This window comes from Bos mutus, chromosome 21, assembly GCF_027580195.1.
Source record: "Bos mutus isolate GX-2022 chromosome 21, NWIPB_WYAK_1.1, whole genome shotgun sequence".
Taxonomy (NCBI): domain Eukaryota; kingdom Metazoa; phylum Chordata; class Mammalia; order Artiodactyla; family Bovidae; genus Bos; species Bos mutus.
In genome coordinates, this window is record NC_091637.1 from 44,879,654 (window position 1) to 44,907,508 (window position 27,855).

Below are 27,855 nucleotides of genomic sequence, written 5' to 3' on the forward strand. Positions count from 1 at the left end.
TACTAATCATTAGTTGCTCTGTTTCATAGTGGTTGCTGCTGCTACTGCTAAGTCGCTTCAATCGTGTCCGACTCTGTGCGACCCCATAGACTGCAGCCCACCAGGCTCCCCCGTCCCTGGGATTCTTCAGGCAAGAACACTGGAGTGGGTTGCCATTTCCTTCTCCAATGCATGAAAGTGAAAAGTGAAAGTGAAGTCGCTCAGTCGTGTCTGACTCCCAGCTGACCCCATGGTCTGCAGCCTACCAGGCTCCTCAGTCCATGGGATTTCCCAGGCAAGAGTACTGGAGTGGGGTGCCATTGCCTTCTCCATTCATAGTGGTAACATAGGGCTAACTCAATACTAGATAAGTATTAGCCTTAGCCTATGGGGTAGCCAATACAAGTGTTACAGAGTAGGGAGAATAGCAGATGCACTTGTGCTTTTAATGGAGGTCTGATGTTCACTGGATATTGAGAGAATGGGATGATGAGGAAAGGAAAGAACAGAAGAGGCATTCTGGGGAGGAGATGAGTGAGAAGGAGGTGGCTGTTTCCCCCAGAGGAGGGGTAATTGCAGCAACAGCAGAGCAGCTCCCAGGCAGGCAGTCAGCTCGTCCCTGGGAAGCAATGAAGCAGAGCTGGTAGGAGGACGGGTCAGGAGCAAACCCTTTGGTAGCCCAGGTGATGCTGATGTCCAATGGGTCAACCAGAAATTTCAGGGTAGATTTCTGTAAAATGGTAGTCAGGAACAGAAATAGTACAGGCCAGACCCTCTTCTCCATGAATTTGTTTATCTGAAAATAAAGATAATCCTTGAACACCATGTTTCTGAACCATCACAGAAAGATTACAGAGGAGTTACTCGATCTGACTGAATGGTTGTACAGATGGAAGAAGACAGGATGTCTGGAAGCCAGGGGGCTAGAAGGATGCTTGGAAGATGGGTAGACACACTCACTAGCCATTTAACAGTCAGAAACATTCATTCAAAAAATATTTATTGAATATCAGCTCTGTGCCAATCACTTCACTAAGTATTCTCACCTTATAACTGCCCTTCTGACTTTTCAAGTTTCCATAATTTTTTTTTCCCTCTAGAAAATAGATCCACATTTTCAGAAAGGTGAAAGACTGAGGAGACTGCTTTATCTGTGTTTCCTTTTCTCTCTCTGGCAGAAATTTTAGGCAAAGATATTATCCCTCATGCAGTTTCAAAAGCAAATGTCACTCCCTCACTGTAAAACTTTAAGTGACTCTCTCTGCCTGTCCTGTGTAATTAAGTCCAAATTACATGACTTAGTCCTTTACATTCTTTTCACAGGCTGATATGCCATGGTTTTGCCTTCCACTCTTTTTTGGTGTGTGTGTAAAAATTTTTATTGTGGTAAAATATAACATATATAACAAAAGTGTCCATTTAAACAATTTTAAATTGTTTAAATTTAAACATGTGCAGTTTAGGCATTAATTGAATTCACAGTGTTGTCCATCTCTCACCACTACTAATTAATAAACCTTTTTCCATCACTCCAGAAGGAAATTATATAACCCTCTTAAGCTGTAAGTTCCCATTCCTGCAGCCCCTGACAACCAATAATAATCTTTCTATTTCTATGAATTTGCCTAGATATTTCATTTAAGTAAAATAAGGATAAGCATTCTTTTCAATAAGCATTATAGACATTTCATGTAAGTGGAATCTTGGAATATTTGTCTTTTTGTCTTTGGCTTATTTCACTTAGTATACTGTTTTTGAGAGTCCCCATGTTGTAGTATGTGTCAGAACTTCAGTTCTTTTTATGGCTGAATAATACCCTGTCAGTTGTATACACTACATTTTGTTGTGTGTTTGTTGGTGGACACTGGGTTGTTTTCACCTTTGGGCTATTGTGGATAATGCTACATTTGATGGACATCAGTGTGCCAACGTGTGATTCAGTCTCTGTTTTCAATTCTTCTGTGTGTATACCTGGAAGCACAAATGCTGGGTCATATGGTTGACAGCAATTCTGACACGGTACTATGCACCCAAGGAAGAGCCACCCCCCCAAAAAAGGGGCTATCGTAAAGTATTACAATTCTTATATTAGATTTTCCAAACCATACAGTATCTGGGTCATTAGAAGTAAGAGGAGAAAAATTGAGAAGTTGAGTTAGAAATCATACATAAAGTGGCACGTCAGAAACGATCAATTCGAAAAACAAAGCTTACCTATACAACTAAAGGACTCAAATATTGTAAGTAGTGATTCCGAATATTAATTTTGATCATAAAGTATCGGTTTATTTAATTTTGTATGGTTTCATGCTATTTAATGGGAGACATCATAATGATGGTGTTTTTCAAACTGTGGGACGTAATCCATTAGTGAGTTATCAAATAAATTCGTTTGTTATGACTAGCTTTTAAAAAAAATAAAATAGAAGTGAATAGAAAATACAAAAATGCATTGCACCTAGTTAAGGGTAAATGTTATTTTGTAAAACTTTTGTTTCATTTACCTGTGTGTTCTGTAAAATATTTCTTAATGTGGGATGTGATCAGAAAAAAAAATAGTTTGAAGACACTGGTCTAGTGGAAAGTCTGAGCTTTGGAATTAGTGAGAACTTGGTTTGATTCTGGGCTCTGGGTGGCTTCAGCCAGTGATACAACTTCTCTTGTGGCTCAGTCCCTTCATCATAAAAGGAGAATAATATCTACTTCTGTTTTGTGTTTGTGGAAAGATTAAAGATTACTTAAGTAGAATGCACAAAATATAGCCATTGATTAACAAATATACAATTACTTCCAAATTTTCCCTCAAATACTGCTCTCTATGTAAAAATGCTTCATGCACTAGAAGGAAGACGATATGTGTTATTGATGACTGGATCTGTTATGTCACAGTCTACTCTGAAAACATATTGGCTCAGTCTGTTTCTCCAATTTTACTTAGGCTTGAAGACACAGTTCTTTTCCCTTCCTATTCTCAGATTGTACTTGTCTATACCATGGATTTGGGGCACTTTACTATGCATCTGCCATATATATTCTAATTATTTTTCATAGTTCAACTAGTATCACAAACTTTCAGATCTCTTCTAGTGCTGAAAACAGTGCTGGATGAAAATGTATTGAGTTTTTAAAGGTCCATATAGCACATCTTTGGCAAAGTATCTCTTACACAAGGGGAGCAGAGGAAATTCTGATTCCACCAGTATTTCTCACTCAATCTACTCCATGCTAAACAGTTCAGTTAGGCACTGTCATGTCTCAGGGTAGTACAAGTGGAAGGTGCGAACAGAGAAAGCACTTTATCTGAGGACAGTCGAAAATTAGATCCTGTTTTCCCCTCCCCGCTCCTATTCCCATGGGGAGGAGGCATTCATAAGCCCCGAGACCGGGGCCCAGAAACCTGCTGGCGTCCTGAGCTCCAGAGGCTTGCCAGCACGCACGCTCTCCCGCACTGAGAGCCCTTCTTCCCAGATGAATTCTCATAGTATCACAGACGCGCGCAGCCTCGATCGATACTGGATGGCAGACGTGCTCCCACCGTCAAGTGTAGGCACAGGGCGGTGGAGTCAGCCGCCCTGCCGCTCTGTCGCAGCTTCTCATCAGCTCGATACCAGCAGAGGACGTTAACCTGTTCGCCGGCTGACACCCAACTCGTCGCCTCCCCGGCACCTGCTGCCCGGCGCCCCTTCTCAGCTCTGCTCCCGCAAAGTGGAGGAGGGGTGCGGGGGTGGGGGCTTTTCCATCAGCCTCCCACATGCGGCGGCAGCAGGGTCCCGCCCGCAAGGAGGGCGCTGTGAGGTGGCTTCTCTGCCCGGCACCCCAGACAGCCCCTGGAGGCCGCTGAGGCAGGGAGCGCCGAGCTTCCTCACTCTCCACACCTACCTTCTCGCGTCTTCGCCGGGTGGGCGGCAGGGAGGAGGCGCAGCTAAGCCGGGCCAGCACCGCCTCCCGCCTAGTGGACCCGCGCGAGCCCGGTCCCGTGAAAGCCCCGCCCCGGCGCCCGTTCCCACTCCTGATTGGCTGGTCCAGCCCGAAGGCGACCCGGCAGTCCCCCGGCCCTCGTCGCAGCTATAAAGGCGGCGGACGCATGACGGCCGCGGCGAAGCTCGGGCAGCTGCGGTGCTCGCCCTCTCGCAGACCCCGACCCCGCGGCACCTCTGTCACTCTTTTGCCCCTGAGCCGTCCGACTCCACCATGCCTAGGGGCTTCCTGGTAAAGAGAACTAAACGGACGGGCGGCTCTTACCGAGTGCGCCTAGCCGAGCGGGTCTTCCCCCTCTTCCCCCGACCCCCGGGGACGCCGCCCTTCCCCGAGGAGGCTTCCAGTGCCCCTCAGCCCGGTGTGGAGCGGGAGGCACACCCAACTCCGGAGGAGGAGGAGGCCCGGGAACTGTCAGGGTCGTCCTGTCGGGCGGCTAGGGTGAGCCCAGCGGCGGGCGGGCGGGAAGGCGCGGAGTGGAGGGCGGATGGTAGGGAGGGTCCGGGGCCCAGCCCCAGCCCCACGAAGCCGGCGGGCGTGGAACTGCGCAGGGCATTCCTGGAGCGCTGCCTCAGCTCACCCGTCTCTGCTGAGTCCTTCCCCGGGGGCGCTGCCGCCGTGGCCTCTTTCTCCTGCTCGGTGGCACCAGCAGCTGCACCGACCTCGGGGGAGCAGTTCCTGCTGCCGCTCCGGGCACCGTTCCCGGAGCCCGCGCTCCATCCGGACCCCGCGCCCCTCTCGGCCACCTTGCACGGCCTGAAGCGGGCCACCGGCGGCGAGCGCCGCGCCAAGGCTCCTTCAGGCTGCGCATCTGGGCCCGCGGCCGCCGGGGTCAAGAAACCAAAGGCCATGAGGAAGTTGAGCTTCGCCGATGAAGTCACCACATCCCCTGTTCTGGGCCTGAAGATCAAGGAGGAGGAGCCCGGGGCGCCGTCCCGGGGCCCCGGGGGCAGCCGCACGCCGCTGGGGGAGTTCATCTGCCAGCTGTGCAAGGAGCAGTACGCAGACCCCTTCGCTCTAGCTCAGCACCGCTGCTCCCGCATCGTGCGCGTCGAGTACCGCTGCCCCGAGTGCGACAAGGTCTTCAGCTGCCCTGCGAACCTCGCCTCCCATCGCCGCTGGCACAAACCGCGTCCCGCAGCGGCCAATACAGCCACGATCTCCTCGGCCGACGGGAAGCTGCCCCCATCGTCGTCCTCCCCGGATTCCGGGACTGTCGCATCTTTCCTGGCCGAGGGGAAGGAGAACAGCCGGGCGGAGCGAACTGAGGATCAGCACCCACGGGCCAGGGACAGCTCCGGGACGGAGCAGCACCAGGACAGCGCCCCACAGCCCGGCCTCCAGGTGCTGTCCCACCCCGAGCCTCCGCTTCCTCAGCTCCCTTATACGGCGGGGGTGTTGGGGCGCCGGGTGCCTGAGCCCGGCAGTGCCAGTGGTGTCGGGGGACCCGAGATCTTCGTGTGCCCATATTGCCACAAAAGGTTCCGTCGCCAAGCCTATCTGCGCAAGCACCTGGGCACTCACGAGGCTGGTTCGGCCCGCGCGCTCGGCCCCTGCTTTGGCTCGGAACGCGGGGGCCCCCTGGCCTTCGCTTGCCCGCTGTGCGGGGCGCACTTCCCGTCGGCAGACATCAGGGACAAACACCGGCTGTGGCATGCGGTCCGCGACGAGCTGCTCCTGCCCGCTCTGGCCGGGGCGCCTCCCGATGCACCGAACCCAGGCGGGGCACCCGACGGGGATGCTCAGCAAATTTTCTCGTGCAAGCACTGCCCGTCCACTTTTTTTAGCTCCCCGGGGCTGACCCGGCACATCAATAAGTGCCACCCCTCAGAAAGTCGGCAGGTACTGCTGCTGCAGATGCCGCTGCGGCCGGGCTGCTGAGGGCTGAGAGACGAGGAAGATTGTAAGGTGGGCCGTGGAGGAAACGATCCTGGGGATTTCTATGGGGTTTTCTTCAACTTGCGAGTTTACCCTCTTTCCTTATTTTCTCACCTGAAACTCTCAATAGTGTCAATGTTCCGAGCGGACAGAGAAATGTAAAATCTCTCTCTAGAGCAGGTATGTATATGGTATAAGCGTTCCCGGTCAAGAAGTGTCAGCTTTAAATCTTCCTCACAAGATAGGATTCCCCCCGCCCCCACCAAACTCTGGAGACCCCAACGAATCCTGTATGACTTGTAATTCCTATGGAAAGTCGCAGTGAGTGCGTGCATGTCTCTACAAAGGATTCTAGCTACCAAAAGTGGAGGTCCTTTTTTTTTTTCCTCTAGCCATCGCAAGCGCCTCTGTAGTTTCTGTCTCAATAGGGTCAGACGTCTTGCACTGTATATTCTGTGAATTAAAAGTTATGTGATTGGTGCCAAACTTACATTGGGTGGGTGGGAAATACAAGACCAGTGTCTGTGGGCAGGAAATGTAAGATGTTTACGCACTTTTGGGTGATGTGGAGCTCTCCTTGTAAACTTTCCTTTTCTCAATGCTTAGTCCACTCTGAAGCTAGTGTCTGGAGGTGGGGCATAACACCTCTTACTGAAAGGAGTTGAGACCCCTCCCAGATTCTCACCTCTAACCCTTTTGTGTGCAGTATTCAGGAAGATACTTTAAACCTTCAAGATAAGCTTTTGGGAAATACAGAATTCATTTCCTAAAGTTTCAGTTTTAGTAGGGTTTCATCCAACTTGTTTTAATGCTTCTGTTGTAAATCTTATGTGTATTATATATGACACTGTGTTCAGCGTTAAGGAAGATGTTAATACTTATAACCCACTATGAAAATGAATGGCAATTCATTCAATATTTCAGCAGCAACCTGGTTTTGAATTTTTGTAAACCATATTTAGCATGCATTCTGTACCTATGCCCTAATAGCCAGAGTTTGGAACACTGGCTGAGTACTGCTGGACAGGTAGCCCATATTTGTAAGATGCTTACCACCAAATAAATGTACATAGCTGGTGCTTTGTTGTGTTCTGTGTTTGTCTAAAGAATCCCATTGAACACAGCCTGTTTCCAAATGCCACACTTCTCATCTCCCCAAAGCCAGTAATCTTGGTGACCCATTTAGTTGGAATACAGACAAGAGAAATTATATTTTGTAAATGATTATAATGGTGCATAAATGGGAGATTTTCCTTGGAAGTATGGCTGCATAGACTGAACTCCAAAAAGCAAGGGATATGTACTATTCTTCAAATATTAAAGATACTTTACCACCCAAAAATGTCAACAGAAAATATTTTACGTATTTTCTTCTGTTTCAAAATTAGTGAATAGTTTATTTGAAGATAAGTAAAATGTTAACTGTGCTAATTAACTTCAGTCTTTTTAAGTTAGTATTTTCCCTCCAATTTGTTACATATTATCAAACCATTAACTTGTTCATTTTTTTTTAAAAAGGAAAAGCATTATAGAAATTTGTAAGTAGGTATTTTATCTTTTTTGCAGTTCTTCACTTTGGTTGTGGGAAACTGTTTGTATTGTTTAATCTTGTTCCCAGAGCTCTCTCTATCCATGTTTTTCCTTTATATAAGCTTTAATGGGAATTTTAGTTTATTTTCTACATAGTTTCATAGGAATTTTTTATTTATAAGGAAACCCAAAATTTTATGTGCACAGGAACTCTGAAAGCTTCCTTTACAAACTGTAAAAAGTTTTGTTCCTGAATATATATTACCAAAAAAAGTAAAATTTAAGTAATCAAAGAAGCATTTAAGTGAGCTAAATAGAGGCTTTATTAACCAAGTGCACTGGAGGAAGTTTCTGGTGAGACGCTATGAAAGTGAAAAATCTCCTATTTTTAGTAATTGTGGTAGGATCTCCGAGAAATAAACTGGGGTGTATTCAAAGAAGAGAATTAGAATTCATTTTTCATGATTAGTTAAGATAAACCTAGGTTCATGCTTTATGGCCCTGCTTATTAAGTCTGAAAAAATATAAAAGACCACTCATGAACACAAAATGATAAGAATATTTTTATTGTATTATTAAATACCATCTTTTTTCCACTGTTACAAATTTGTAGATACTACATGAATGATGATACATAATTTATATTTTATAGTTTGCCGATATGATGTATTTACACATGCAGTTAGTACCAATGTCATGCTACATTTCCTTAGGAGATGCTCGTTCAAAAAAAAAAAAACGTGAGCAAAATGTGAGCAGCTTATCTACTGTAGGAAAATATTTCTGGAGGGTGGAATGTATACCAACCTGCACCTGCATGTTCAGTATTAACAATATTAGATTAATTTAGAGTCATGTTCCCTTTTCTTTTAAAATAATACACATAATTTAAGCCACACACTTATAAAGTTTTCTTCTTTTTTTTCTACCCACCCCACCTCATTCTTCCCTTTTCGGTACTTAAGAAAGAACATAGATATACCAGGGTCCAGCAGCCAATAATAAGGGGCCATAATCTCAAAACAGAAGTGGCATTTAACCGTGATACCATTTAAAAAGCAAAACATTAGAAAAATATTTGGAAGCTAAACATGAATCAGAGTTCAGCAGTGATTTTTCTGGTTATTAGATATGTCATGGCATCACCTGCTGCACAGCCAAGAAATGAGACACTGCTTTGGGAAGAAAAAGGTAATGCTAAAATTATTTCAGCTGGAACTTGAGATGCTAAAAGACCATTTAAGTCGTTTATTTTGATAACATAAATAATCCATACACATCAAGTGTATTAACAGATCTGTAACTTTTGCCACAACGTTACAAATGTTTAAAGATGTACATTTATTAAAAAATTATATATTTACTGAGCCATGAAGTTGTAATGGGGCACGATAAAATCATGAGGCTATCTGTCCAATTATATTTTGGCTCAAAGTTAGTTATGAAATTGAAAGTAAAACTACTTGGACATAATTATCGAGGGAAGGTAAAGGGTATAGAATAAAGCTTCACCCCTTACCCCCCATATGGCAGCTTGGAGTGTGGGGGAAAAAACCAACCGAATAAACAACCCAAATCTAAAATACTAAGTTACAAATTATTTAAATCCAGTGTTTTCTAAAATAAATGTTCAGGAAGGAACATGCATATTACGGCAAACACAAAGCCTGGAAGGGTTAACGCCATGTTCATGCTAAGGTGGCTACTGGTGACCACTGCCAGGCTGCTGTCTCCTTAGGATTTATTGGCGGAGCCAGAGGAGCGACGCAGCTTCATGGACATGCGGCTTTTGCTCGTTCGAGGAGACATTGGAGAGGCCAGGTCGGCCCCGTCTACCTGCGCCGCTGTGGGAGTTTCACTGGGTAGGATCTCTGGGTAGGAGCCTGTGGGAAACAGCAAGCACATTAGTGCAAATCCTCTGGCTCTCCTCCTAGAAGAGTAATTTCTCTGCTACAGATCCAAAGACCTTAGTGAGGTCTTTTGAGAAGAAAGAGCAAGCCCCAAATTTGCTTGTTACAAAAGTCTACTAGTATTTTATTTAAAACCCAGTGATCTGGTGGCTCATGTCATCATAGTAGCCAGAAAGCACCAATCATTATTTCCAGAACCAGAACCAACCAGAGAGCTCCCCAGAAGAAGCAATGGGAAGCAAGATCTTTAGGACAGAAAGGACAGGGATCCAAAGCACCATCAGCATGCACGTGAGGGCTTAAGAAGCAGGTGAGAAGGACCAATTCCTATCTCTGGGGTACAGAATATAATCAACAAAAGGGCCTTCACTGCTCAAACTGGAAAATAAAACAGCACCAAGCATTCCCAAAAGGGACTTAGTAGTATAAGACCATTAAACATGCTAGGAAGTTAAATTTAAATATGTTTTTAAGAAGGAACAAGATAAATTCCAGGGGGAGAGGAGGGTGAGGACAAGATCTCTCATCTGAAAGTCAGTTCAAAAAGAAAAAACTGCTCTTTCTCAAAGTGTCTCAATTTAGAAGAGATAAGTGATGCTCTTGTTTTCTTAAACTTCTGTAGTTACCAGTAGAGTCAGTAGATGTAATATTTGAAAGAAGCAAAAAAAATGAGTTCAAATTGGAAAATTCTTCATACCATGTACAAAGTAGTTCTTTTGTATGTTATTTCTATGAATTATGATTCTCTACACACTTTGCACACTATAGGCACTCAAATATTTCGTTAAAAATAAAAACCCCTGAAAAAACAAAAAATCTGCAAATAACAAAATTTTTAACATTCTGTATATTTTGAGGCACTTTAATCCAGGTTTCCTTTATGTACATAAAAATTATCTTTATGTGTGTCACAAACAAAGGTACATGACACAGGCTGCAGGCTTCAACCGACACAGCTCCTTACTCCGTAGGAAACTTTTGGCACATCTGTTAGCCACTGGAACTCCTCACTGACGCTCTGAGCTTGGGAATACTTATACTACTGCTTCCATATAATGAAACACTTGTGCCCAAGTTGAAGGTATGAATATTTAAAAAGAAACAATACCGTTCAATAGAGGTACAGATCCTACTGACATGTCTTAGGAAATTAAGAATGTATCTCTGTAGAACACTTCAAAATGTTTTCAAGGTCAAATAGTATACTCAAGAACAAGCGTATATTGTCAAGGAAAAAATATTTTATCACTAATCCTAATTCAGGTAAATTGTCCTCTTTTTCAAAGTAACTTCTCCAACATTCTTTTCTAACTGAAATGAGGTTGGCCTTCAAAATACAAGAAGGACATGTACTTCTCTGTTCGCCTTTACTCTTCCCAAAGATCTGAACTGGTTCATACTGGACCCATACTGGAAATCTTAGAGAATATGAATCCACGGCCCTTTTGAGGGGAGCACTGCAGATGGATGGCAGAAGGAAGGTGAAGAGCAGTAGCTCATGCTTTTTGGGTAATGCATACTTATTTCCGGCCAGTCATGAGAGGCCTTCCCATGTCTGTTTACCTTGAGATGGCCAATGTTTTCTAGTGGAGGTTTTGGGAGGAAGAGAACTATCACTGCATTTCTTTCTTTGTTGTGAATGAAGAAATGGAGTAGCAAGCAGAAGTGAGAAAACAAAAGAGAAGAGAGATAACAGATATGAGCGACATAGTGCAGAATTTTACAGGTGTTAACAGAGAAGCAGAGAAGACAGTAATCAGGTTTTATGAAATACAATTGGGCATGCGATGTGTTAGGGTGATGAAGTTTCACAATGGACAAATGCTTTGTACATTCAAATGTTATACTTACCCACTAACAAAACAAGTTCAAATAGGAAAAAAGAAAAGAAAAAAAAGGTCTATGAGCAATTCTATAAACATCTACCTTTTAAAGTGTTCATTGCACTGGTGGCAGGTTATCCTAATCACTCAATCATAAATTCTCTCGGGCTGTACTGTCCAACATGGTAGCCACAGCCACATTACAGTTAATTAAATGAAAATTTAAAATTTGGCTCCTTGATGCACTAGCCACTTTTAAAGTGTTTAGCAGTCACAAGTGGTTAGTGGCAACCGTAATGGACAGTGCAGACACAGAATATTTCCATCATCACAGAAAGGAATGCTGCTTAGAGTATGCCAAATTCAAAGAATATTTTTCTTCAAAAACAGCAATTCCTCTATGTCCCCTTTACTGCCTTCAAGGTGAAACCCCTTTCAGTCAACTGAGTCAAATCAGACTTTTTAGTATGTGTGTGCTATACAGCTATTAGGACCTCCTCACGTTTTAGCAAAAGATATTTGTGATGGATACTCAGCATACCCAAATTCCATAAATAATCGATGGTGGATAGATCTCAATTTTAGATTTAAAGAATAATGTGATACTTGCACTTCATTTCACATCCTACTCTAAGTATTGACTTACGTCACCTGAGACATAAAGAATATTGATTTATTTCTATCAATAAAATATTCTCAAGTATCAAGTTTAAAAAGTATACGCTCCTATGTTTTACAAAATGTATCTATTACTAATGTTTTTACAGTACTCACACAGACTGGTGTCTATATCTGGATGGTACAATATATTGATTTGTACTTTGTACACTGATTACAATGAACTTTATTACAAGAAACATGAAGAATATGACTTTGGGGATCTATAAAGATTATAAAAGGGCACTTAATGGATCATTATTTGTTGTGGCTTTGATTATACTACTTGCTGACAGGTATGACCCATTTAAAACTGCTAAAGTTACTGGAGGTACTAAACGATGCCTTTAAAAATGTGACTTTGAAAGCAGTTCTAAATAATAATGAACTAAGAGGTAGTGTCATGTTAGAAACAGCATGGGCCTGGGTTAGACAGACCTAAGTTAAATGACAAGTTTAGTTTGCTGGATACTGGGCAAACTAACCTGAGATAGTTTTCTTATTTGTAAAATGGAAACAATACTAGCTGTATTCCAAAGTTGTGGGAATGAATGCCTACAAATGCAAAGACCCTGGCATATAGCAGGTATATATTAAGTGTATACAATAAAACTACAATAAGAGCAAAAATTAACAGACTTTAAATCAAAACAGATGAAGATTAGAAAAGATGGGATAGAAACTAGAAATAGTTTTTGAAGAAAATGACCAATAACAAAATGTTAATTGGTAAAATGTGGAGAACATAACCGTTTAGTTTGGGGGAAAATAGAGCATTTATCCACTTTTATGTTAATATTCCTACAACATAACCTTTGTTAAAGAACAGATCACCCAAATAATCTTACTGCTTTAATATCGGTAAAGGAGTAGATACGTGGTTAAGATTAGTGTGGATGCACCACTGAATGTCATAAAGTTAACACATAATTTAAAATAAAATAACACAGAAATACAGGCAAACATGAGGTTTCTTATTAAGATATTCAAAAACTACCATTACTGCAGACTGAGAACATATCAGTCTAAACTTGTCATATTTTATCTCCTTACAAATAGGAAAACTGGATTTAGGATAAATGGTTTCATTTGAGTTCATGGAGATAAACAGGAGAACTAGGATTTAAATCCAGATAAGTCTGACTTCCAAAGCCCATAGTTCTCCCATGGCAACCTTAAAACTATATAAAAAATAATGAAGATTTTTCAATGGATGGAAAAGTAGAGCCTTCAAAATAAAAATTTTTAACAAACTCTAATTTGCAAACAAGACCGGTTACTGGGCAATTTCTTTCCTCCCTCAATATCAAGAAGGGACTGAAAATATTTAGACTAAATGAATCATTATATTAGTTAAGATCATGCACTCTGAAGTCAGACTCTGACTTTAGCAGGTGACTGGGTAAACTTTTTTGGTTTTCATCTCACAGAAGATTCAATGAGAGGATGCACAGTGATTGTTCAATTACTGTTATTTTCATCATACAAATTTTATATCTGAATGACTGGTCTATGTGAAAACCGAACCTAATAATTATTGTTATTAAAGGTTAATGGACTTTAATATTATTTGCTTCTTGGTCAACATACAAGCCAAATTTCTAAGTTCAAAATACTGAAAAGAGAATATACTTGGTTGCTTTAAATTTCAGGCTAACCTACTGATAAATAAATATCATTAGGAATTTGTTTTTAAAAACACAGTAAACAAACTTATAGCTTATATGTCAAAGGCAGTTGATTTTCTATTGGCACTCACAAATAATATTTAGGATATATATAAAATAACTATCTTCTGAAAAGCTAAAATCTTTTCTTCTAGATCATTTCAAAGCCTGGGAAAAGGAGAAAACTTTAATGGCTAAATTTTGATGATTCATTCCATTGAAAGATTCAAAGAGATGGGCCTGACAATTGTAATACTGTCTCATCTACATGTGGCAATATAGATTTTATGAATTAATAGCAAAACTGGGGTTGGAATAAAGAAAGATTAGATTCTACTCTAGGTCTTCATAATCATTATTTGGATTATTTGAATCTTATTACTAATTTTTAGAATATTTACTTAGGAACCTGTATGTTTTCTAAAGGTAATTATACAAAGTGGTATGTATATGTAGATATACGTATTACGAGTATATACAGTTGACCCTTGAATGTGGGGATTAGGGGTGCCAACTCTCTATGTAATGTGCCTGTGACTTATAGTCAGCCCTCTATAATGCAGTTCTCCCTATAGGTAGGTAGGTCTTGTTCCTCTGTATCTGTGGTTCTGCATTCACGGATTCAACCAAACTAATATTGTGCAGTACTGTAAAATGTGCTACTGAAAAAAAAATGCATGTGTAAGTGGACCTGTGCAGTTCAAACCCATGTTGTTCAAGGGTCAACTGTACATGTATATGCATATATGTATATATGTATGTATATATGTGCATATTCAGAGGGAGTCAAATACCAATCAACCCTTTACTATTTAAAATACTAAAATTTCTAACACTTTGTAGAGAAACAAATCCAAAGGGAGGTATCTAACACTAGCTCAACTAAAATAATAGAGTATTAGAGGTAATTCTAGATATGCTACTAACAGAATGTATTCAAAAATACTTATGGCTGATGATAGTAAAAAAACGTAACACTGGAAAAGACTTGGGACGGGGGAGAAAAGACAAGACTTACTTTGAGAAGATAATGTGACAGTAGGGGAAAATATCAGGATTTTGAACTGCCAATATAATCTGACCAAAAAGAGGAGTAATTTCAAAGTTTAGAGTCAGAGGAGAGGTGTTCATGAATATTAAGACATTGAAAAAGAAGGTCACTGTAAAACTTTTGATATTTTCCACACACATGCCTGACAAAGATAAAGGGATTTTTTTCCTGTAATTTTTTTTTAAAATAAAGGACATGAAAAATCTAATAATGTTTTAATGTGGTTATGGAAGATCAACAACGTGTGACATCACGATATCTCCCTCAATGACCTTAGGGATAAAAATAATTTCCCTTAAGTATCAGTCTACTGCTACAGACAGAGTCCATTTTGAGAAAATACAGTTATGAAATTTATGGATCAACTATGATACACCAAAAATGTTTTTCATGTCTATTTAAATAATACTAACAATTACCTAGAAAAATCCTCCTTGGATTTCAATGTCATCACAACTGATAAATTACTGTTATACAGGAAGTAGGTATTAAATAAGCTTGAGCCAAGTAAAGTAAACTTAAGGTAGTATTTTTCCACTATTCTACTGAATAGAATTATATTATTATAATATTATAATTCTACTGGTTTGAAGGAACAGATTATATCCTTTATATGATTATTATATTGATATTCCTTTAAAACATAATTTCAATTTATTGCATTAGTATTGATTAGTATTAGTTTATATAGATGTGGTATGCATAGGCTTATCTAAATTGATTCTCATCTGCAGTTCTGAATGCCATTTCCTCAGTGTGGCAAATCAATTTTTTCATTATATTAAAAAGTAATAATGAACCTAAAAATCTTCACACTACTATGCAATTTTTGCAAACCATAAGTCAGGTCCATATGGCTATTATGTGGCCTATTTTATGTCTTCTCTCTACACTTTAAAATAACTTTAAAGGGAGTTCTGCATGTATCAGTTGGTTTGTGATAGGAAAATAAAAATTTGAGCTGACTGGGGAAAACAATCATTCTTCAGATGTCATTATGTTTTTGCTACTGTAAACGGGTAAAGGTTTCCTTTTTTATATTATTGTGTTGAGTTGAAAACCACTCTGGGGTCTCTCTGGGGGTCTAGGGGTGAAGACTTCACTTTCCAATGTTGGGGTGTGGGCTCCACCCCTGGTCAGGGAGCTAAAACCCCACATGCCTTGGGTCCAAAAAACCTAACACAAAACAGAAACAATATTATAACAAATTCAATACAGACTTTAAAAATGGTCCACATTAAAGGAAAAAAAAAACCACCTTAAAACTACTCTGATAAAAATTTTAACTTTCATAACTATTCAAGTCTATAAAAAAGCATAAAAATGTATTCAGTAATATTGGAAAAGTTATTTACAGGTAAAAAGACCTTTTAAAAAAAATTCAAGGTCATGTTTCTAGTGTTTCCTAAAAGCAAAGACAACTGAAAAAAAAATTAACCAGGGACTTTGCTGGTGGTCCAGTGGCTGGGACCTCTGGGCTTCTTCTAATGTGGGGGCCAGGGTTCATTCGATCCCTGGTTGGGGAACTAGATCCTGCAAGCTGCAACTAAGACCAGGCACAACCCCCTCACCTCCAAATTAACCAAAGAGCCTTGACTTGGCTGCTGTATCATCCTTTACCTAATGTCTCAGAATGTGAGAATACTACTTACTTCCCATATTATGTATCTGGTCAAATGTGCAGGATAATACATAAAATATAAGAAAAACATTAAGAACAGGAATATGAAGGACTCCAGCTAGTAAACAACTACAACATAAAAACTGACAGCCTGTATACATTTAAGGGGAGAAGTTAGTCTGAACATGGTCTAATCAATATTTTCACTTGTGAAACTTATGGTTCAACTATATGATACACAAAAGTGTTCATGTCTATTTCAATAATGTCTGATATTTTATCAGATATTCTCTATTATTAAAAATGAAATGTCCAAGTATACTTAACTAGTTTTTACTTTGTTGTTCATTAATTTATTTTTAGTATCTTTCTTTTACCATCATTCTTAATGCCAAGCTGAGTAATTTCAGATAGTGTCAATCCACCAAAGCAAAGATTAAGACTTTTTAATCTTTCAAAAGATTGAACCCAGTCTAATATAATTTTCTCTTTGTTAGGTATTTTATATTATTAATTGAAAGGGCTCCAAGTTTCTTTGTAAAATTATTTTTATAATGGCCAATTAAGTGGGTGACAGGAACGGAAACTTTAATTTCACAGACTAAACCTCAATTGAGAATTATTGTTATTTTTTTCAAACCAATTAGGCCAGAAGAGGAGTACTGTGCCTATTAAACTTATTTAATACAAAGAAAACTTATATAATATAAAGAGAATTTGAAGGCTTGTTATAATGAATTTCAAGTATACCGTATTCTTTTTTCCTGCTTCCCCTGAACATCATTAAAAAAGTCTTTGTATTTCAGGTGCCTAGTACAGTGTAAGGCACACAACAATAACTATTTGATGAGTAAGGATATCCAGTAACAATGCAACACATTACAAAATACAGACACACCATTTCAGTTCAGGAGGACTACTTTTTCATGCTGAGAAACAAAAAGGTCAATACAACAAAGTGTAACTAACTTCAACCAAGGGTTCTATTATTAGTTATTTTTATCCCAGAACCAATGTTAGTGTTTCATGCAGACCTAGGTTAGTAAGTAGAATTCTGGAAGAAATTTAGTGACAATTTCTGAAATGTTTAGTATGAACCAGGGCAGTGTTAAGTTTGCTTATTAACTGAGTTACAAGCTTAGTGCTTGCTAATTTTTAAAAAAGGAAATGGGGGAAGAACAAAAGGTGTTTTGTGTGACACTTTGTCTTACCTTCAGATAAACAGAACTGATATTTAATGATCTAAAGAGGGAAAATAAAATAAATGAAACAATCATAAGGAGTGCAAAGTATTACAGAATAGGAAGGCCATGAGTCATTTATTTTCTTACTGATTTCTTCAAAATTAGTTAATTGTAAAAATGCAGTACCCTCTTATAATCTTCAGTATTACAAATAATTTAATCTGTTAAGTACTTCTAAATCTAGACCAGTTATTTTAACTTTATTTGTAAAATCAGAACTAATAGGCAATATTCTTGGCCATAAAATTTGATCCTCCGAATTTGAGAGTGCCTGCTCAACTGTGTTTCTTTTGCAGATACTTCAGCAATGATTCTGTGAAACAAAATTGTTACTGCCCTTTAACTAAGATAAAATGTAGTGTATGTGTTTTTAATGAAGACCGTTGACGTTTAAAAGAACTGTATTTAGGTAAAAGAAAGTATAAATCAAATTTATAGGCCAAAATGAAAATAATGATGAAAAATATCTATACTTCAATGACTGGAATTGTATGCAACTAAGTTTTCATTAAGAGTTTTTTTTCTCAGAACAAAAGGGTATTGCATTTCAAGTTCGAATAATGACCAGTAACTAATACTTGCTTTTAACCTTACCGGCATCAGATGGTAAATGATGGTAGGGAGCTGGAGAAAAAACCTGTGCTGCAAAATCTTCAAATGTCGTTGGTTCTAAATGGTGCTGGACAATCGTTTGCAGATACCGTGCTCTCTCCTCATAGCTGATTTCCTTCAGTTAAGGTTGAACTTAAATGCAGCTTACATTGGAAAAGAACAGATCTGCTCAAAAAGGCCTATCACTGCTAAGCCATTACTTCTTAATAAATATATTCGCCAACTATCCTTGCATATCACTAAGAGTATGACTTTGTAAAGAGTAAAAAATTATAGCTATTAACGTAAGTTTACTCTTCCAGACACCATTATACCTGGTAGCTTAACAGGGATACATTTATTAGAATATAACTAACAGAAACTGTTGGAAGAAAGAAAGGTTAACAGTTTACTTGGAAGAGGATTCAACTGCTACCAGGGTAGCCTAGGCTCATCTTATCTGGTTAATCAGCTTCGATCTGCAGATGTACTCTGAAAAGCCACATGATAAATATTATAATGCTGCTTAAAATACTATGTCTGAAATTCTATTTTTCATTTGCAATGATTTATTGTGAAAAATTCCTGCATATCTTCTTCTTTTTCTAAATCCCTGCATTTTCCCAACAATTGTTCTCATTTTGAATGGAAGACTACTGTTGCTGTAATCCTTGAATAACTCCATGCAGTTAAGATAAATACACAGTTGAATCTGTATGTCAGAAAAAAATACCTAGTCAATTATAACACTGAAACAGGCAGGAATATTTGCAAAGAGTCCACAGGACTCCTAAATACTGTCTAACAAAAGCATCTACAGGGCACTGACACTGACAGAAAAATACTGTACTTCCCTTTCACCACATTTTCTTCTCTGATATTATTGACAAGCAACCAGTACCTTGAAGTGTTGTTGCTTTTGAACAACCCACTCCAGGCTTCCTGTTTCAGCAGGCCTGATTGTGCTGTTAGCACAGAGAGGGCGAGAAAGAGAGAGAATATTTCTGTTGTTCACGAAAGCAACTATGGAAATGGCTGTCAAAATGTAGAGCAGCAGGCAGCAACATACAATTATCAGGAAAAACTCACATGCTGACTTCATGTCGTATAGTTCCTGAACTGAGAAATCAGTTAACCTTTCTGCCACAACTTTTGAAAGTTTTCCTGCTGTACTCAGTGTGCTATGTTGATAGGCTTTACATAAAACATATAAATAAGTATGAAGGATAATAAAAATTTGCCTATTGCTTCTTCTCTATTCACTGAATTTTTGCTAAAACCCATTTTAATATTTTACCCTCAAAATTCATTATTCTCTCTTTTTAAAATTCCAATTCAATTGTTGTTCTTCAGTTCTTTAAACTGTAGACCAGGTCTATAATCAAGACCAAGAAAAAAATTTGAGAGGAAGATAATTTAAAATGTTAATTCAGTGGGAGATCCCATAGCAAGTTGCATTTACAAGGCATTATTGAGAGAAACAAAGTTAAGTCTATATTCATTATGCACTTAAGACTGTGATGTCTTTTGCCATCTAAATGATTTGAGTAATCTCTTATACTACATTTTATGTATCAAATATTCAAATAATCTTAATTCCAATTCCTTATAATCCATTATTTTCACTTCTGGGGCTGAACTTCAAAATAATTTCACTCCTGCAATGGGGAGCAACAGGAAAAGATGCTATATTAAAATGATCAGCAGTAAGGATTTTATAGAAGGATCATGCAGACATTTTTGAGTGTTAACCTAGAAAAGTAATATAGCACTTTTAAAAGAGAGTATATGGTTATAAATGAAAGGGGATGAAACTGATGGTTCAATCTAAATAATACCACATATCTCACAACTTGTTGGAAAGTACTTTTTTCATTGGGGGAGATTCACAGCTGCCGAATTTTCTGCAGTTAATAGAGTCCTTTGATTCACAGCAGTGCCCCTTGTACAAAAAATACTGGCCTTTGTGTATTACCAGAAACTAATTTTCTATTTGGCTGAAAAGGGAAAAATGGGGTTATTGCTTCTCCCTCCTACAGAGCTTTTCATTATGCCTGATGCACTCAACTTCTAAGCTCTTCTGAGAAAAAAAATAACTGAAGAGGCAAGAGGTAGAAAAATGAGCTTGTTAGCACATTAGAAGTGAAGTATCTTGGTGGGCCCTAGAAATTCCCAGTGGTGTGTTAACTTATCACTCTATGCATGCTGGCACTGATAGTCTCCCAATTGATCACTCTCTTTTCGCACCAAAGGTGCTGCCAGGAAGCAAAGGCTGAAGGCCCACAGGAGAACAGTCTGCTATCAAAACAAGCTGTTTTTAAAAGTCTGCTTGAATGGGTAAAATGCTTCATGAAAAGTAGGGTGGAGACACCTACCTGCTTTTAAAATGCTCTACTTTCAGAGGGCCTATAAATGAAATATTTTACTTTATCTTATTATATTTAGAGTTTACACAAAAATTAGGCAGAGAGAAAGCAAATTTAGTATTTCTAAAGCAAGGAGAATACTTCCAAAGTAGTAAAATTTATTAGAACAAGAAATGAATATCTAGAAAAGATACATTTTGGGGTATAATTCTATTTTACTATATAAAAGGTGATTCATAAAACTCTGAAGAAACTTCAATATATAAAACTATACAAACTGAAATTATCTAGACATAATGTATTCATTTTGTAGAAAAACCACATGATGTATTTAATAAAATTGCAAAAAAACATTAGAGGTAATAATGCTCACTAAACAATTTTTAAAGTCCAAGTATAGGTGGCAGAGTAAAGGAAAACAATCACTGATGGTTGAATTTAAATGAAAAACTGTAACGGTGATGTCTGCAGTTTCCTTTTGGGGGATTATTTTCAGAAAATAGTTAGCTTAGTAACAGTAGACTACAGTAAACCACATTCTAAAAGCTAAATTCTTTTTAATTTTCCAAGTTTGCTGTAGTCAAATAAAGCACAAACAATAATATCAAAGCAACCCAATCTACATACTTACGTCTTTTCTTCTTTTACTTTGGAAAACATATATTAAGGTGATATACTGAACTTGAAGTACTTAAACCATAATCCTGAGTCCACAAACAAGGAGCCTTTTGTGACTAAGATGATTATAAAGTTCCAAACAGTGATGTTAGCATCTGCAATGGTAACCATAATTCCAAACAGTTAATTCCTACATGTCCTTAAAATAGGTTACCCACTTACTCCTTAAAAGGCAGCTCTCTAGGGAAGAGTTATTAGTACCTACAAATTGAGTGGCCTACACAAACCTGATGGATAATAACAATTCAAGCTATATTCCTACTGCAATTGTATGTTGCCATTGGCATTGAAATTACAAATGAAATGGGTGAGATGCTAAAAAGGTGATGGCATACTTACAAATTCAGAGTAAAACTTAAAGTACAAGTCTAAGTTGAATTAAGACAGTTTTTGTTGCAAATCTAAAACAACCCAAGCCAAAACTAGCTAGTAAAAAACCATTTGATGAAGGAGACTTTTGGCTGGTAGGAATCTTTAATACAGAACTAGCCAATCAAAAGAAATAACACACAGGTGCTGCAATCACAGCAATATAATTATCCACTAATCCTCCTTTCCTTCTACTTTCTGCAAAAGCAGAAATGGGGGGAAGGAGTATTACCCATTCTAAAAATAAGAAAAAGGAACTAAATATTTTTTATAGTATAAATAGTTTAAACCCAATCTGTACTTCATTAACACAATGTTAACATCAGTATGCATTTTAAGTAACTACTTTTGATTTTAATGTGAAATAATAATTAATGGCCCTGTGTCACTGGATCAAGATCAGCTGTCATGAAACTAGGGTTCAATTTCAGCCCACTCCTGGAAAGAGATGCATGAATTCTCTGTGCCACATCTTAATGTGAATGTTAAAAACAGTTATTTTGACCTCTGACTCAAGTCCTTCTATCAGGTTGGTGCAAAAGTGCGGTTTTTGCACTGTTGAAATTTGCCGTTTGATACTGGAACACATTCTAAATTAATGTGGTTATGTTATACATCATCTTATTTGCAACTCTTGCTTTTTTTTTTTTTGCTGACTTATTATTTGCTGTTTACATTTATTTTAGACTATGGAAATAATGTTAGATAAGAAGCAATTTTGAGCAATTTTCTTATTTGAGTTCAAAATCAGTCGTAAAGCAGCAGAGACAACTCACAACATCAACAACTCATTTGACCCAGGAACTGCTAACGAATGTACAGTGCAGTGCTGGTTCAAGAAGTTTTGCAAAGGAGACGCGAGGCTTGAAGATGAGGAGTGTAGTGGCTGGCCATCTGAAGTTGACAACCATTTGAGAGAGACCATCGAAGCTGGTCATATCACAACTACATGGGAAGTTGCGGAAGAACTCAACATCAACCATTTTATGGTCTTCCGGCATTTGAAACAAATTGGAAAAATGAAGAAGTTCGATAAGTGGGTGCTCATGAGTTGACCAGAAATAAAAACATTGTTTTGAAGTGCTGTCTTCTCTTATCCTATGCAACAACAATGAAGCATTTCTTGATCAGACTGTGACAGGCAACAAAAAGTAGATTTTATACAACAACTGGCAATGCCCAACTTAGTGTGGTGAGACCAAGAAGCAGCTCCAAAACACTTCCCAAAGCAAAACTTGCACCAAAGAAAGTCATGGTCACTGTTTGGTGGTCTGCTGCCCATCTGATCCACTACAGCTTTCTGAATCTCAGTGAAGCCATTATAACTGGGAAGTATGCTCAGCAAATCGATGAGATGCACTAAAAACTGCCACAACTGCAGCCAGCACTGGTCAACAGAAAGGGCCCAATTCTCCATGACAACGCCCAAGTGCGTGTCACACAACCGACACTTCTAAAGTTGACTGAATCGGGCTACTAAGTTTTGCCTCATCCGCCATATTCACCTGATCTCTCACCTGCGACCACTTCTTCAAGAATCTCTACAATTTCTTGCAGGGAAAATGCTTCCACAACCAGCAGAATGCAGAAAATTCTTTCCAAGAGTTCATTGAATCCCAAAACAACATATTTTTATGCTTTAGGAATAAACCAACTTATTTCTCGTTACTAAATAATGTGTTGATTGTAATGGTTTTTATTTTGACTAATAAAGATCCATTGGAGCCTAGTTATGATTTAAAATTCACGGTCAGAAACCACAATTATGTTTGCACCAACGTAATAAATAGCAAGTGTTATCTCCATGTGGACACTTTTCAGTACCAGTTTAAGAAATATATAAATGCATTCATTTGCAAGAATGCTTTGATAAAACTTGTCTATGGTACGTACAAGAGGAACTTCTGAGTTATTCTGAGAAAACTGATTTCTCATGAGAAAAAAGAGAATATGAAGAAAAGAGATGGTAAATAGTTAATTAGTGCCACTTATTTCAACTTTACTAATGTATAGGAAAAACAGACAAAAGGTAATTTTTTTAAAGGTAGATTTGGTTTTTAATTTTTCATTCTCCATAATAATTTTCTTAACAATACAGTGTAATCAGGGGATTTATACGTCCAATGTAATTTGTGACTAGCTTCAAAGAAATTGAAACTTGTGTGTATGTATGTGTGTTTATATATGTATATATGTGTGTACACATGTAGTATGTAAGAACGAATATAAAGTATAATTTTTCATAAAAAGGTGTTACGAAAATTATAAGCAGACATCAAAGGCCTATCACTGCCTAACTAATTCCTCTTAAATTCAAGTTTAATGTTTTCTTTCCAAAACAAACAAAACCCCTACTGACTCCTTTTTGAGTAAAGGCAAAGTATGAAGTATCTGTATCTGTGCTTGACAGCACAGCCTCAGGGATTCAAGGCCCATTCTGAAATTCCTAATGCAGTAAGCACTTGCCCACACTCATAGGAATGTGGTTTCTTTGCTGTTTTACCAGTTAGGAATTTCGTCTGCCTTCTCTCTATAGAAAATTCCAAGAATGGTAATTGCAGGAAGAGAGAGAGTTTTGCATAGTGACTTAAATTTTTTTGTGAATACTACCTACCTTATTTACAAAGTTTGCAAGATGGTTGGTAGCTTGGTATTGACTCTGGTGGGAGTTTTCACATCATGGAACTCAATAAATGCCACCAATCGAGCCTCTTCCTGCTCTCCAGAGCCAGCTGTTAAGCACCAAGTGCGCCTCTTTCCTCATGCTTGTTCTTCTAATAAACTAGTGGGAGACTAATGTCTGAGGGCGGAGGCCATGCCGTTCTATCTTAATATCTCCAGCACCTAGTACAAGACCCAGTAGTACTCCTTGACTGTTTATAAACTATAGAAGGAATGAATCAAGTTGGTTGATAATTGATTAGGAGCCTGTTGATTTCCCTGGTGGCTCAGATGGTAAAGTGTCTGCCTACAATGCAGGAGACCTGGGTTCAATCCCTGGGTTGGGAAGATCCCCTGGAGAAGGAAATGGCAACCCACTCCAGTATTTCTGCCTGGAAAATTCCATGGATGGAGGAGCCTGGTAGGCTACAATCCATGGGGTAGTGAAGAGTAGGACACAACTGAGCGACTTCACTTATGCAGAGAGCCTGCTTCCTCTAATCCCAATTAGGCTCTCCAGAGACAAACCCCTTGGGGCAAATATAGTTGGGACCTTCCTAAGATTGAATTTAGAGACAGAGTTTGAATCTTACTTATGAGGAAGAGTTTGGTTCTACCCCTATCCTTAATCTAGCTGACTTTTTTTTTGAAAGAAGTGAGTAAAGCACTGTGTATACCTATGTAAGGTATAACATTAAAAGAAAGCTGATATTAACATAAAATAACTGCCCACAGAAGAAATGCTATAATGTTCAACGTAATCACAACTCATTACAATTTAGCACTGAAATAAACATTTTGTCCCACTGGTTGGGATAATTTTTTTTTTAAGAAATTAAAAAATTTTTCATCAATTCTACTTATCATCCAAGTGGCCATCTGCAGTGAAGGGAGAAAAGGAAAGAAACTGGGAATATCTCTGTAGATAAAATAAAATGAAAGGTATTTTCAAAATCATTTTAGGCAGAAATCCAAAACTGCTCTGTACACTCTAAGAAGAGAGGTAAAAATATCCTTGAAAAAAATACTTGGGAATTTAAATATTTAAGGTTTTAAAAAGGCAATCTTGAGAGGACTGATCCCAAGGCATCATTTAGAGAGAATATTTTAGGACAAGTCAGAACTTGAGGAAGGATACAACAAAGATCTACCAACATTAATTTCAGGAAACTCAGCAAAATGCTTATTCAACAATAAGCTTTGCCTTGAAGGAGAATATAAAGATTTGCTTAGAAAAACAAAGCTGCTGACTGACTGGTAGTTGGGACTAGAACCTTGGTCATTTAAGAGTCCAGTGCTTTTCTACAGACTATCTCAATGATACGAATTTTAGATGGAAAAAAAAGTATAAAAGGCATTTTAGTCAGCTCAGGGATGGCCAACACAATGACTATTAGCTTAACTTCTAAGATTGGCAATTTTCAAAAAATGTTTGTTTATATAGTTGAATCCCATATGTAGTATAGTAAAAATCTATAACATGATCTAAAAAATGAGAAAATAAACCACATTTGGCTTTTCAGTTCTAAAAGGCCATGAAATATTTTCAAACATTCTGAAGTAGTATCATTATAGGATCTTGAAAACATAATGGAAAATTAGAATTTTATTGAGATATAGTATATAGGTAGATATATTTTATAAGTACAACTCAAGGATCTCATGACTATTATTATCAGGAGTAAAGTGGGATACCTTCCTGAAATACACAGGGCAATGAAGTATCCCACAGACTAAAAGGCACCGCTCCTTTATAAGATAAAAGTAAGGTATATTGCTTACTTTATAAAGATCTAGTAAATTAACACTCCATTTCTTTCCTACAGCAACTAATTTCTTTAAGGAACATGGAGTCTAGTTCATATGCAGTAAAAATAAAATTCTCCTACATAAACAGCATGAATCTTAGAATTGTTAAACAGAAATTCTGAAAATCCACAACAGGTTATGACAAATAATTGTGTATGATTTTTATGATGTCTAATATTAATGAAATTCTTTAGTAGTTGATACTATCTACACCATGAAGGAAAAGCTGTGATTTGTCAGAGTAGACAAAGCTGGGCTTTAATCCATCCTTTTAACCATACTGCCAAGTCTATATTGTTTTCACTGCGTCTCAATTAGGAGACAGGCAGGACACCTGGTACTTCTTTATCTAAGTCCCATGGGCTGCCAGATGACTCAAAATCCATAACAGGTGCTAAGGCACTGTGAGGATAGTCCTATTATTGAAAGCTGGAGTTGTATAAAATTTGGACCATATATAATTGCTCATAAATCAGTCAATTATTAAATGAAAACAGTAAGTAAAAAGTTGATAAACCCAATTCTATATAACAAAATTTATGTAAACACACTTAAAAAGATTAACCTTAAATAAATAGGATTAAAAATTTAAACCTACCTAAAGGTTCTGAAAATCCTTCCTGATTTAATAATCCAATAATCATTAGCAGCTTCTAAAAAGCACTAACATTATCAAATATGTATATGTTTCACTTTCATGAAAGCTGTATAAACCAAATCATCTACAAGAAAAACTAAGTTACTTGGATTTCAAATTTAATACAATTAAAATTTTGTACTCTCATTCTCAGTAAGATCTGCTTGAAAATATTATCACTAAGTAATAATGAGACTTTCACAGTCAACAGAGAACTGCTTCAGAACTACTAAGTATTAGAGTAAGAATTTTTAAAATATTGAGGGAAAATTAGAAACAATCACTTGTGTTTTTTCCTTTTAGGAACAAAAATTTCAATACATTAAGTTAAGGAAATCAATGTGTTTGGAATAAATACTAAACTTGGGTTATGTCAGAAGACTGCAAAAAGGGAAAAAATAACTAAGTGAAATTTTACAGTGTACAATTACTTAAGTGTTATCTCTACCTAAATGTGCACTAACTTAATTAAGATTTTGTTTAAATGCTATAATTATTGGGAGTACACAAAGTGATTTATTATCATGGTAAATAGTTACAGGGTACAGCAACCCATCATTTAAGACAGTGTCATAGAATCTATGATAAACAATATATTGGCTTAAACTAATGCACTATATGCCCCCAGGGAATAACAGGCTCAGAGACAGGACTTTAACGTTAAAATCTACCCATTAATCTTGACTTAACTATAATCTATTCTGTAGTAAAAGGAAGAATGGGTATTCAATGAATTACTGTTTTTGAAATATTGCACTGGGTGCTCATTTACTAAAACAATTTAAGCGGATATGAGAGATGGAATAGTAGTTAAATTTTACAGAATGTTACTAATTTTATAAAACATGCATTTGATTTTCCTTCAGTTTAGCAAGGACATCAAAATTTTAAAAATCTATAGATTGAAAAACTTTTCTTAAAATAACTCTCCCTGATCCTTTGAAAGGACATGTTGTATAAATTACAATACTGCAGTATAATTTAGTCAACTTAATTTCTGCTGGAAAAAAAGAATCATCTATGGAAATATATTATAGGGTCAGGATCTTGGGGGCTGAAATAAGCTTTTAATATTTTTTTAAGTTGTACATCATTGTTTTTTTTGCATGAGAACTTCCAACTGCTTGATTAGACTGACCAGAAGAAAATGTAAAGACCTAGAGTGGTGTTTATATAAATATTACAGCATACACTGACTCACTTTTAAAAAAGATATCCAAAATAGAATTCAAGGAGAGAAAGATAATCATGAGTGACTGAAACAGGCATCACCTCATTTAAATGATAAATCTAGTATTTAACCTTAAGATTTGTGACTGTTATGCATAAAATTGATTTATATTTCTGTATCAGTATAGCTTATATATATTCAGATGATATTCAGGAATTGTTAAAAGCACACAGTAAAG

The 27,855-nt window shown here is 38.0% G+C and overlaps 2 protein-coding genes across 8 annotated transcripts in view; one reads left to right on the top strand and one right to left on the bottom strand.

Annotated features, from left to right (window-relative positions):
- The first annotated feature begins 4,170 nt into the window (after nt 1-4,170).
- On the top strand, nt 4,171-5,835 carry INSM2 (INSM transcriptional repressor 2). The gene has a single exon (XM_070358709.1). The coding sequence runs from the start codon at nt 4,171-4,173 to the stop codon at nt 5,833-5,835; it is 1,665 nt and encodes a 554-aa protein (XP_070214810.1).
- Nucleotides 5,836-7,912: 2,077 nt separating this feature from the next.
- The window catches only part of RALGAPA1 (Ral GTPase activating protein catalytic subunit alpha 1), a 214,174-nt gene continuing 194,231 nt past the window's right edge, over nt 7,913-27,855 (bottom strand). For 5 of the 7 annotated variants that reach the window (XM_070358739.1, XM_070358742.1, XM_070358738.1 and 2 more), the window contains 3 exons: nt 17,930-18,054; nt 17,303-17,333; nt 9,138-9,245 (listed from right to left, as the gene is read on the bottom strand). In XM_070358739.1, the coding sequence (XP_070214840.1) occupies nt 17,326-17,333; nt 17,930-18,054 (133 nt within the window). In that variant the 3' untranslated portion in view covers nt 9,138-9,245; nt 17,303-17,325. Of the gene's footprint in view, nt 9,246-13,410; nt 13,414-17,302; nt 17,334-17,929; nt 18,055-27,855 lie in introns of all 7 variants that reach the window. The other 2 variants (XM_070358743.1, XM_005891799.3) reach the window with 1 other exon arrangement.